Here is a 13,162-nt window from a genome sequence, read left to right on the forward strand (position 1 = left end):
CTGGGGGCACTGTTATACAGTGGTTTCGCTCCTTCCTCCTGGGCCGTGTTCAGAAAGTGGTGGTGGGGGATGAGTGTTCAGACCCCTGGGCCGTCACTTGTGGGGTGCCTCAGGGTTCCGTCCTCTCCCCCATGCTTTTTAACATCTATATGAAGCCGCTGGGAGAGATCATCAGGGGGTTTGGACTGGGTGTCCATCAATATGCAGATGATGCCCAGCTCTACCTCTCTTTCAAATCAGAACCAGTGAAGGCGGTGAAGGTCCTGTGTGAGTGTCTGGAGGCGGTTGGAGGATGGATGGCGGCTAATGGATTGAGGTTGAATCCTGACAAGACAGAAGTACTGTTTTTGGGGGACAGGGGGCGGGCTGGTGTGGAGGACTCCCTGGTCCTGAATAGGGTAACTGTGCCCCTGAAGGACCAGGTGCGCAGCCTGGGAGTCATTTTGGACTCACAGCTGTCCATGGAGGCGCAGGTCAAATCTGTATCCAGGGCAGCTGTTTATCAGTCTTTATAGAGAAAAATGTCCATCAGCTGCAATATAATGCAAGCACGACTGTTATATGGAACAACTTAATTATATAAAAGGATGTCACATAGAGGAGGGAGAAAGGTTGTTTTCTGCTGCTCCAGAGAAGCGGACACGGAGCAATGGATCCAAACTACAAGAAAGAAGATTCCACCTAAACATTAGGAAGAACTTCCTGACAGTAAGAGCTGTTCGACAGTGGAATTTGCTGCCAAGGAGTGTGGTGGAGTCTCCTTCTTTGGAGGTCTTTAAGCAGAGGCTTGACAACCATATGTCAGGAGTGCTCTGATGGTGTTTCCTGCTTGGCAGGGGGTTGGACTCGATGGCCCTTGTGGTCTCTTCCAACTCTATGATTCTATGATTCTATGAAATGTGTTCTATTGAATATGCTCTAAAACCCACTGCAGACCTTTGCCCTAATCGCACAAATATCTGACGAGCAGCCAGCCTTCCTGTGAGTCTTGGCGGCAGGCTTTGCATGCACACTCATCACTTCACATCTTGAGATGAATGCCTGAACACATTGTGTCAGTCGCTCACCATTCCTTATCTTTGAGTTATTATTGAGCTGTCTTGGAAAAGTGTCCTCTCTCGCTGGAATTTTTTCCTTAAGATTTTTCTTGCCTCTGGAAACCTCAGGGTTAGCCCAAATCGGTTGGTTATTTATGGGTAGGTAGTGTGCCTTGGCTACGTGTGTGGGAGCACAGGAAAACTTGAACTGATATTGGGTGGAATGGTAGAGACTTTGCTATTAGACAGGCTTCCTCAACTTCAGCCCTCCAGATGTTTTGAGACCACAGTTCCCATCATCCCTGACCACTGGTCCCGCTAGCTAGGGATCATGGGAGTTGTCGGCCACAAACATCTGGAGGGCCGAGGTTGAGGAAGCCTGCTATAAGATGTAAATGCACCTACCCTCTAACTTTGGAGGCCCATCAGACTGCCACTTGTGGAGGCCAGACAACAAAAGAAGGATGTTCCCTTTATGCTCCTCATGTGGAAGCATCTGGCTGGCCACTCTTGGAAAGGGATTAGGTAGACCTCTGGCCTGATCCAGGAGAGACTCTTTCTGCATGTTATGTTCAAGGATGAAGCAACACTCTTGACCTCCTGTTCACATTGCTTTTACACAGCTATAAAACCTAATGGTCCTTTGCTCTTAAGTTCTTTCATTATAGCAGCTTTCTCAGACTTGTTCAGTAACATCCTTACTTTCCACATTTAGTACATTCTTGTTGCATATGTCTAGAACCAAGAAGACGGTTTTATACTCTCAAGGAAAATACAAGTTCAAGCAAACATTTTGGCAGGCTTCTGCAGATAAATGAAGATTTATATTCAGGTTGTGGCCCTCAAGCCCTTGGCAAATTGCCCATATGTTCTTTGATGTTAAGAGAAAAACCTTACACTGACATAAGTTAAAGAGCTGGTGTAATCAAAAGCACCTGTGTGTGTGTGTATAGGCAGGCCTATTCATCTTCTGCAATTCCATGCTGGGAGATATATGGAATTACATATACAAGGGGCTTTGAGAACCTCAAATTCAGTGCCAGGTCCACATTTTTTACCCCCCCCTTCTCTGTTGCCCCCCATTATGCAGCACTTTTGAGTTCCAGAAGATGGGGGTCTGAATGAGAAGACAGGTGAGGAGTGGTGGCTGCTCCTCATCACCCGTTATTCCTTCATTCACCCACCCACCTGTGGTGAGGTGAGTGGTGATGGCAGTGAAGAGGGGGCTCCAGGTGCTTTTGGTGACCCATACTAGGGTCCTGGAACCTTGGCCATTGCCCAAGGATGGCCACCCAGATACCAGCTCTGCTCAGAGTCCACTTATTTTTTCTCATTATTATTCATTCATTTGTTAATCATTTTCCAAGCCTATTTGGTTGTGCACAAGCACCTAAAAACAAAATGGTCAAAAAGAGGAGTAAGATTTGTACATGTGTGGAGATATGGAAATTTAGATTCAATCACTATAATCTAAATAGAAATGTGGTACAGAGGAAAAGACTGACCAGGTGATGGTGCGTATCTGCTCACTCAGCTGTCTAGGTGCTAACTGTAGATGGGCAACTTCCAATCTTTTCTTTAAACTGGACTCCTTTAGGGAAGAAGGTCCTCTGGCAGCTGTAAAACGCAATATGTGACCACCCTATTTGAAACTACATTTGCCTGTAGTTTCTGCTCAGTCCTTCAGGAGCCTTTTTTGAAGGTAGAATGGCTGCTTTTCTTGTTTGTTGATGTTCCCTCTGCTCCTGCATATTCACCAGTGTTAGTTAGATCCAGCTGATTATTTACAGCCAACTAACATTCATCACATTATTTTCATTACATTATTCATTACATTATTTAATAGCCAACTTACAATTTACATTTAGAGAATGTTTATTTCTTCCATGCAGAGACCACTGACCATTGGTTTGAAAGATATGGAGTGTCAGTGCAAATGAAAACTGAGTAACTTCAGCAAGTTTCTTAGTCATGATACGCTAATGCAAACAAACAAACAAACAAACAAGAATCAAGTAACAAAGAAATCTCTCTTCCCTCCAACAGTACACAAACTTAGGATCTTTCATGCATCTAATTGTTCTAAAAATGATTAAGGGTTTGGAGTCTCTTCATTCTTAGGAAAGACCAAAGTGTATTTAAATATTGAGACTCACAGAACATCCACCATCATCTGAGAAATTTCACAAACCTAGACAAATTTATCTTCATCACATAGATGTGAACCGTAAGAAGAAAACACCCCTTTAGCAGATAGAGGAGCAATGACTTGCCTAAGCTCACATAGTTTTGTCACAGGAATTATGTTCAGATCTTCCAAGACATCATACTATTTTAGCCAAAATGAGTTTTCTAAGTTTGACCTTGCTACATAGCGAGTGCTGTTGCAGACAGCACAGCCAAACCTATGAAGGTGGACAAACTGGACAGGACAACGTTCTGGGATTTTAAAATAGGCTACAACTTTATTGATTCCAGATATAGGTTAGATTTGGCTTAGGCATTGGGTGTACAGTATATCCCTCTCAGCCCCCCGGTTGGAGGGCTGGTGCCTTGGCTTTTGGATGGAGACTTCGGGTACCCTGTTATCACATTGTTCTGAGGTGGGGATGGGATTCCACCCAATGCCTTATCTGCCAAAGTTGTGACTTTTCCTATGAGGAAGGCAAACCCCTCAAGCAGGGCCAATCTGTTTGCACTCAAATTCCTTCCCAACTCTGAAAATGGCAACCGTTATAGAACCACAACAAAGCCAATAAACACAGTATCTAGGAAGGAAAAAGTTAGCATACAAAACCCACAGCATTTCTGAATAGAGCGGGAAGGGAGGGATGTTCTTTGTCCAACTGCGGTCCTTGGGGTTAGCCACAGCCAGCCTTTACACCAGAGTGAAGCCTGCTCCACCGCAGTCCGTTGTCAAGCCACGCACACTCAGCCTGGCCAGATTGGCCACCATTCAAATAAACATATGGCGGAAAATTTTGCCAATCCAACGGCTGGCCTGGGAATTTCCCAACTGCTGGCCTTCTAGGCTTGCTCCAAAGGGGTTAGAGCCCACCACAATGGGCTGCAACAGCCACCCACCCCATGACTGGGCAAGCAGCCATTCCCACCTATTCTGAATCATTGTTTTCAACTTCTTGGTTCATTGGGTTGTTTTTTGTCAGGTTTTATTATAAGGATCAGATGTTCTAGAACGGTTACTGGCAAAGGATGAGCAAGAGCGAATGGACAAGTTCCTGTGTTCTGATCACAGAGAAAAGATGGGTTCAAGAGTGATGTGTTGCCCTCCCTTCTTGTTACTGTTCAAAAGCTGCCACCTGGCAACAGGTCCATCACGCAGACAGTGGGATAAGCACTCTCATATACCCAGCATGCTTAAGTCTAATTAGCGTATGAGAGGTCTAATACCACAGAGAAAGCTGTTCTGCCAGACTTAGCTATGTCACTTCCCCTTACTTTGGGTAATCAAGCTTATTATCATAACCCCAGTGAAGAGGTTTGAGTTGGTCGCTCCAGCTCAACGGCATGGCTCTCATCAGCCACTCTTAAATTCCTATTTGGAACTTTCACCACTTTATAACTAAGGTGGGTTTTACAGCCTGTGAAACTTTTCTGACTGATGTGTGGAAAAGCAAATGAATCTGACCTTTGAAGAGTTTGTAAGTAAACTATTTTTAACTTCAAAAGAAAAAAAAAGACCAGAAGTTCTAGAACCCAACATTTGCATTTAATTAAGTGTGTGTTTAAGGTGCTTCAATCTTATACATGAAAACATAAATTGTGAACATGACAAGGATGTGTTTGCTATTATGTTTATCATACACAAATACTCGCCATGGAGGTACGACTGACTTTAGTTCCCTGTTGAGTGCACCCTACCCTAAATGTTAATTATATAAAAATTATAAAATTATATAAATTATAAAATTATATAAATTATAAAATTATATAAATTATATAAAATGTTAAATATATAAAAGGATGTCACATAGAGGAGGGAGAAAGGTTGTTTTCTGCTGCTCCAGAGAAGCGGACACGGAGCAATGGTTCCAAACTACAAGAAAGAAGATTCCACCTAAACATTAGGAAGAACTTCCTGACAGTAAGAGCGGTTCGACAGTGGAATTTGCTGCCAAGGAGTGTGGTGGAGTCTCCTTCTTTGAAGGTCTTTAAGCAGAGGCTTGACAACCCTATGTCAGGAGTGCTCTGATGGTGTTTCCTGCTTGGCAGGGGGTTGGACTCGATGGCCCTTGTAGTTACTTCCAACTCTATGATTCCATGATTCTATATATATCATTATACCTCCCTAAGTTTGCCTGCTTGGTATCAAACTGCCTGTTAAACCTTGAGTATGTTAAGTGTGAGTTTTTCAGATTTACCTCCCCAGCAACAATAAAAACTGGAAACTTCCACTTCAAAGATACAATACAATAAAATGGATTCTGGATTTTGGGTGGAAATCTATGATAACATAGTGATGGTTTTCCTTTTTCCCTTGAGCAAGGCAGCTAGTGTGGAGAGGGAGGTATGGTGAATAAAATCAGTTTCTCTTTTTCTTTTTGACAAGCAGATATAGCCATCTTGCTTGCTAAGCTTTTCTGCTAACATACCGTATATGTTTGCAAATTTGTACTTGTCACCTAGAAAGATGGTGGTGATAACATAGCACCTGCAAACCTTACAGAGGGCCAGAGTTTCACACCTAAACTAAAGTTCACTCTGAGCAGTTCAGGATGTGGTATTGGAGCTGCTTTTGAGTTGAAAAAAGGTATAACAAACATCTGCTTGAATCTATTCATTTCATATGCAACCATTTCCTTACACATCCATCCAGAGTCAATTACGGTTTGTTAACTTAGATACATCCAAACAAATGGCTGTTTTAATTCAAACATTTTAAGTATAATATTTAAGGCTCACAGTACTATTGATTTGTAAGTTTTGATACTGATTTCATATCAGTATTTTACCTATATAGCTATATGAGATAGCTCATCGCAGCTATCTGCCAATCACCCATTCCCACCACCCTTCTGAGTAATACCCCTCCCCACCTTCTCACTATATAGAAAGGTCCGGTGACTTCTGTTTCAGTGTATCTGAAGAAGTGTGCATGCACACGAAAGCTCATACCTAGAACTAACTCAGTTGGTCTTTAAGGTGCTACTGGAAGGAATTTTTTTTATTTTGTTTTTACCTATATAGCTTTCACTTGTTACGCACCAGAACTAAAGCCATTAATTAAACTGAATAATTCAATGGCTACGTGCCAGTCAATATGAAAAGTTTAATTTGCTTAAGAGGAATCTGTTTCAGCCATTCATCCTAATGCCAGAAAAAGTATAGGAGGAATTCTGTGTCATACTCTTCTGATCGTACCATAAGCACAAGCATTTTGGATCACCAGATTAAATGATTCTCCGTCTTCTCTTCCCACAAGCTGTTTCAGAGGTTCTTCTGATGTCCCATTCCAGAGCCAATTATAGGGGTCACATAGGGGGAGAAGAGGGGGGAAGCGGAAGCCCTTGCGTAGGGCTGCTGCTCAAAGGACTCATTACAGTTGTATCTCGGGTTAAGAACTTAATTCGTTCTGGAGGTCCCTTCTTAACCTGAAACTGTTCTTAACCTGAAGCACTATTTTAGCTAATGGGGCCTCCCGCTGCTGCCACCACGCGATCTGAGACGTTTTGCCACCCCCACCCCCACCCCCTCTTCTTGGTTCTGTGCAAACACTTTCCAGGAGTTTTGATATGTAAATTTACTCCCAAGTAAGCTTCAACAAGATTCCTTTCAATTTAATTTTTGTTTGATTACTCATTTTAGGAAACGGTAATTTTGTAGTCATTTTAGGCTCCATGTAAGGCAAAGAAATACTTTTTGCGAGTCTAAAGTAGAAAGTGCCCTCGCATTACAATCCTAATTCAGCCAGGCTGACTGGAGCTTGCCAGGGAACCACCTCTGGCAGGGAAAATGCTCACACACCCCTTACTTTCCTGTGTGTAGATCATGTATAGTCTCTAAAATGCCTCAACCGTAGCTATTTAAACACATTCAAAGTTCTGAAGGGATCATAGAATTGTAGAGTTGGAAGGGACCCAAAGATCATCTAGTCCCACCCCTTCTTCCGTCCCTCCAGAATTTCTTTCTCACACAGTAGCAAACCCACAGGGGATCCCATCTTAGGCTTCGCTGGGGAGAGCCACGCAGCCTCTCCAGATTTTTCAACTCTCCCTGCATCACTTTGTAAATGAGCCTCCTTCAGCTTCATGGGTTTGCGGCTGACCTTCACTTTTTTCATCTTTCTCTCTGGCCCAAAGCCAGACATGTTGGGAGGCTGGGGGCCTCAATGGCGCCCCCCTGGAGGCTTCAACTGGGGCAGAAGCCCTGGCTAGACCCCACCCCCAGCTGCAGCTCTGCATAATTGACACAGTGCACCCACACCATTTGAATGGCAATGTTTATCAACATTGGAGGGGGGCCCTTGAATATTTTATGGTGGGGGTGAAGGAACCTTTGCCCCCAGGAGTTGGCTCCAAAGGAAGGGAAGGAGAGAGGGTACTTTTCAAAAGCACCACTGAAAGCTGAAATTCACTATGCATTCTTCTAACAGTTCCTTCACACTGGCAGGATATCTTTTAGGATTTCTAGCCTTTTCAAGCATAAAAACAAACAATCCACAGTCTGAGTTCTGATCTTCTCTTTCCTCTGGTCTTATAGGCATTGTTAAGTGTCTGTTGTTTTGTGATGCAGCAGTAAAAGTAATTAAAATGGCAAAGGACACTTCTACAAAAGTCTGATGAAGACAGACATCAAAATCGGACACCCAGACATTCTATTTACCGGCGAGGGTACCTAATTTCTGGTGCCTGTCCCTAGTAATCTGTATCTTTATTCCTGTTCTGCCTTTGGGAGAAAATTTGAAGATGCCCTTTTTTAAAAAAGTGTGCGTGCGTGTACACACACACACACACACACACACACACACGTGCCTGCATGCACAAGTTTCCCTATTTTTATCCCTTCACAAGACCTAGTCCATAAAACATTAAAAGCAATCCAAATATGTTTAAAAATCAAAGATAAAAGATAAACACGCAATCAAACTAAAACAGAAAAAGGAACCAAAAGAGCAGAGTTAAATATGTACTAAATAACAGTACTATAAACAGTTACCTGGGAGAAAGAACCGTTGAACTCAATGGGGCTTACTTCTGAGTAGATATAAATTGATGTCATTGTAAAACAGCCGCAGAATTAAAAGCTTGCTGACAAAGATAAATCCTCAGCTGGTGGCAGAACAAAACGTTGCAGGCAATGTTTTGATTTGCAGGCAACTGAAGCACAACCGCATCCACTGCAACATTAAACATTTTAGCAAACTTGTGTAAGTTTTTAAGGGAACAATAATGTTTCAGTTAGTAACATGTGTTTCTGAAGCCATACAGAACAAGCTATGGCAGCATAAATGACAACAGTGAAGTTTTTAATGTCTGATGCTTTATTATGTGTTTATATTTTGCTGGAAATCACCCAGAGTGGCTGGGGCAACCCAGTCGGATGGGCAGCATATAAATAATAAAATTGTTGTTGTTGTTGTTGTTGTTGTTGTTGTTGTTGTTGTTGTTGTTGTTGTTGTTAGCTATGATCAAGCAATTGCCCTCAGTTTGAGAATGGGGATGGTATATGTACACAATTAAGATGTTAAACATTTGCCTAGTTCCAATGGTCTAGTAATCTGGAGGGCATTCACTCTAGCCTTTTTGTTAGTTCTGAATAAAATTTACACCTGGCAGTGAGCTTTTTCCAGACCAGTAGAAATGAATTCAGTTGTTAACTGAAGGTATTTGCATGAACTTCTGGGTCCCCCCTCGGTGTCCATAAATCAAATTTAAAAGTTACACTGATTAGACTGTACGTCATATTACAAAAATCACTCCTTTCTCTACATATTGTTAAATATTGCTTTGTCAGAAATAATACATTCCAGGCTAAAAGGCATTTTTAGGCCCTTGTTGCACATTCCATAGGAGTGGGAGTGATTTGTGCACACCCCCCCCCACCTGGAGTTTCATGCGAAGGGAGGGGGGATGCCTCTCCCCCTCCCATGGGACTTGGAAAAAAGGGAGAGAGGAAGCTTATTTGTACTTTCTCTTTGAAATATAATGTCAAAAGAAGTAGGAAGGTAGTTCCATCTAGGCTTCCTCTCTTGCCACTTCTCTCGAATGATGACCTTGGACTTGAATGTACTTTCTAAGATTCTTTATCTTTCAGAGTTTAAGCAGTACAAAGCATTGTTTTCCTTACTTCAGTTTATAAGCCAATTTGTTCTTGGTGAATTCCATTTTGTGCTTTCCTGTTTCAGGGTGATTATCTAGCATAAATGGAAATATTATTTCTGCTGCATACATCCCATGCCCTGCTCCCTCCAAAATTAAGAATGAATGAGAAAGAAGGCTTCTTCCTTACCAAGAAACGTTAGCAAGAACTACAAAAGCTTGTAACACAAATAGCTTCCTGAGTGCAAGGGTGCAGACGCTTCCCTTCTGAGAGGCAGGTGCCAATGATGGGCAAGTCCAGAGGGCAAAGCAATGACTGTAAACCCACATTTCATGCAGCCCTCTCTGTCCTCCATCCATCCAGGCAGGAGGCATTATCAGAGTTCAGGGACACATTCCAGCCAGGCAGAAACACTCAGGAGATGAAGCAGGGTTAAATGGGAGGTGTGATCAGGGGAGACGCTGAGGGTCATGCTTTAGATGGGAGATAACAGATCTCCGTATCTGAATTCACATGGCGTCAGGTTACTGGCAGGTGAGTGTGGCTTGTCCAAAATGGTCTCCTGGACCAAATTCAGAGGCCTAATTGGTCTCGTAGCCTGGAGGCTCTCCGCCACTGGCATAGAGATAATGACATGCTTCCCTTCCCGTTCATAAGGACATAGACACCCCTCAAAGCTGCCACACCACTGTAATAACTGATAGTTGTACAGATGCAATGCAACAACGTCTGATGTTGCACTTCATCAGCCGCATCTTGTCCCCGTCTCCATTTTGTTTTGCAAAACCATTAGAAACATAAGGATGTTCTGATATTATCCCATAGCCCTGCTTTTAAACAGAGTATAGTCATAAGAGTCTCCCCAAGCCCCTGTGACGTGTCTTGTAATCTTTCCATCATATGCAAAGGAAAAATTATTTGTGGCTACAGGTAATTGTATTTAAACCACACTGTGTTGGCCTTTGTGGGTACTACACATTTCTGTAACATTTCGTTGCTATATATTCATGGTGTGGGTGAATGGTAGGGTAGTGATGAAGTGAGGTAGAGAAAAGGGAAATGAGCAAAGGTTAGAGGGTGGAATAACTTTTGTAGGCTTTTTCCTATTCTATTTTTGTAACTGCAAGGTGCAACACTGATTTAACCTGAAGCCTCTCTTCTTTCCACAGTGGGTAAACCTCACAAGTGTAACTACTGCGGACGGAGTTACAAGCAACGCAGCTCTCTGGAGGAGCACAAGGAACGCTGTCACAACTACCTTCAGAATGTCAGTATAGAGGCTGCTGGGCAAGTCATGAGTCACCATGGTGAGTGGAAGCCTCAGTCCTGAGTACTTTTGACAGCACTGATCTCCCTTTCCCCCTTTTTTGTGCTATTCCTAGCAATCCACAAAAGTGAAAGAATTGGGAACATGTACTTAAATAGACCCAGAGTGATCCAAACGTTAAATATAAACTCAAGCCTAAAAAAAATAGTGTAACAAAGACTTGTCGTGAATTATGTTTATTGTTAATTTAGTGCAGTAAGTAGCTATGAATAGGAAAGCTAGCTACAATGGGGGGGGGAATGCCCCAACAAGGTCAAAGGGGAGGATATAAATGAATTTATCCTGGTCAAGCTACTAGCCATAGGCACACATAATCTCTGAGGAAGCACATGGAGCTGCTCCATGTAATTTAAGTGAAATGTCTGGGCAGCCAATGCAGACAGAAACTCTGTACATGACAGTGCACATGAGGCCAGATCAGGGCAACTGCAAATTGATAAAAAGAATGGGACATTTTGAGGCATGTAACAAGTCATTCATGTGTCTTCAGATGTTAAACTACACAACAGTTAATCTTGCTTTTTGGATACTGAGAACAAATTTCCATCCGTTACATCAGTGTCATCTTAGTAAATGTTGCCCCACCAAAACCTTTAATACTGTGGGCACTGCCCACTGTGCCAATGCAGAACATAAAGCATAATAGGTGGCTGACAATTTATAGGCAGCTACTGTAAAAGCACCCATGAAATATTGCACACAAGTCATCTGGATAGTGATGAACTGGCCTGGGCTGCTGATGGAAGTCTGTCCCATGGGATGCTATGAGCAGGGGTGAGGAGTGAGGTGTTGGACCTTTGCTGTAAGTTTGTACCCTGTGCTAATAATCCATTAGACCTGATCACTCTGATGGTTTGGGCATCTTTCTTTTGGAATTCCTGTGTATCTGAACTCCTTTGAGCCCTCTGGCTCTGCAGGACATTTCCAAAGACTCAGATCAATGAGCCATGAACAGAAAATCTACTGTACCCACTAACTCCATTCAGACATAATACAAAACTGTGGCTTTGCAATAGGGAATGCACACAAGGGATCACATGCTGTCTCTTCCCTGCTTCTGTGCAAGTTCCTTTCCTCCTTGACCTGCTGACTGTCTTCTGCTAAGTATGGTTTGCTGTGATGTCCAAAACCGCAAACTGTGATTAGCCCCTTTCTTGCAAACCATGGTTGAAAACACATTTCAAATTAGGGTTTCAAGTTGTGGCTTGGAGGCAAGGTTCTAATATTCTTCCAATGTGGGCATCATGGCAAACTAGTCAGCAAAAAGAAAGACCCCAAGAAACCCAAGTGAAGGAGACATGCAAGAGGGAAGAGAGCGGGAAGCGCAGGTGCCCATTACAAATGCTCCCAATTGCCAAACCATGCTTTAATGCTAAGTGTGAATTGAGCCACAGTAGCCAATGCTTTGGGGCAACAGTAGCCAGTCCATCAATCCCACCTCAATGAATAGGATTTAAGCTGTGCTGTACTGTGGGCAACTTTGAATCAGGCAACACAAGAATGGGAAAAAGTCACCCCTTCACAACAACTTTTTCTCTAGAACTATGAAGAGAACAGGAACCATAAGTCTGTCAGGAACTGTGGCAATCACAGTTAAATGAAACCAACTAGGCTTTAGTGCTATTTCAGTTTTGATTAATAAGCTTGTTGTGCTGCCCATAGAGATTTCTGGAGCCAGAATTCACAACCCACCATCACTGCTGCACTGGATTCTGGGGGCCCTCTGAATATTTGTGGAATGTCTGATTTTGTTCTTCGTTTGTTTTATTTTTGTCAAAAAAGAGTTGCTGAGACTCTTAGCACTCCTGGAAATCACACATCTGCCCTGAAAGACCTTCTCTCTAGTCTTTGATGCGTTGTACCTGGTTGTACCTGGATGATAGCTTTTCAGAGACTCAGAGGTCATATAATAGCGGTAATTTCCTGCAGTACACAGTCATGTTTCCTCTCCTGCTATGGTTTCTAGTCAAACTGCTTTATTTATGGAGGCTTGTAATGATTCAGTCTATGATTCCCCTGGAAAGCCCCCAAAGCAGGAAAATCTGGAAGTATATTTATGTAGGTTTCTGGTCCACCTTTTGTGTGCTGCTATTGGATAGTGCCCATGAAACTTCTCCACCTCTCCAGCCTCAGAGCAGTTTATTCATTATTTTCAGGGGTTAATTTTAGGTTTTTGTAGCATTCAAAAGGATTAGTTCTTATTTGAAGAAGCCCTCATGTCACACACACACCCTTTAATGCATTTGCCTGGGGAAATGTGCTCAAGAGACATACTTGTGCTTTGGGCCATTGTGTTGGTACATCAGTCAATGCACTCTGGCCCCAGAAATTATTGGCTGGCATGCCTAACTTAAATCCTGAATTTAAAGTCTTGTTTCAATATTCTATGACTGCGGTTACACCTGGGCAGGGGAAGAAATAGCGTAGCAGTGAACCTCTGTGTCCCACATTATGAACAGGACTGCTCAGAGCACTACAGACTCAGTCACTATCATTGTGGTTTTCTCTGGTTGTGTTT

At 42.8% G+C, this 13,162-nt stretch overlaps 1 protein-coding gene across 6 annotated transcripts in view; it reads left to right on the forward strand.

Moving 5' to 3' along the window:
• Nucleotides 1-13,162, forward strand: part of IKZF2 (IKAROS family zinc finger 2) — a 100,547-nt gene that overhangs the window by 72,865 nt on the left and 14,520 nt on the right. For all 6 annotated transcript variants that reach the window (XM_081835770.1, XM_081835771.1, XM_081835772.1 and 3 more), the window contains exon 6: nt 10,487-10,624. In XM_081835770.1, the coding sequence (XP_081691896.1) occupies nt 10,487-10,624 (138 nt within the window). The remainder of the gene's footprint in view (nt 1-10,486; nt 10,625-13,162) is intronic.

The sequence above is a fragment of the Podarcis erhardii genome, assembly GCF_964252035.2.
Source record: "Podarcis erhardii genome assembly, chromosome: 1".
In the NCBI taxonomy this organism is placed as follows: Eukaryota; Metazoa; Chordata; class Lepidosauria; order Squamata; family Lacertidae; genus Podarcis; species Podarcis erhardii.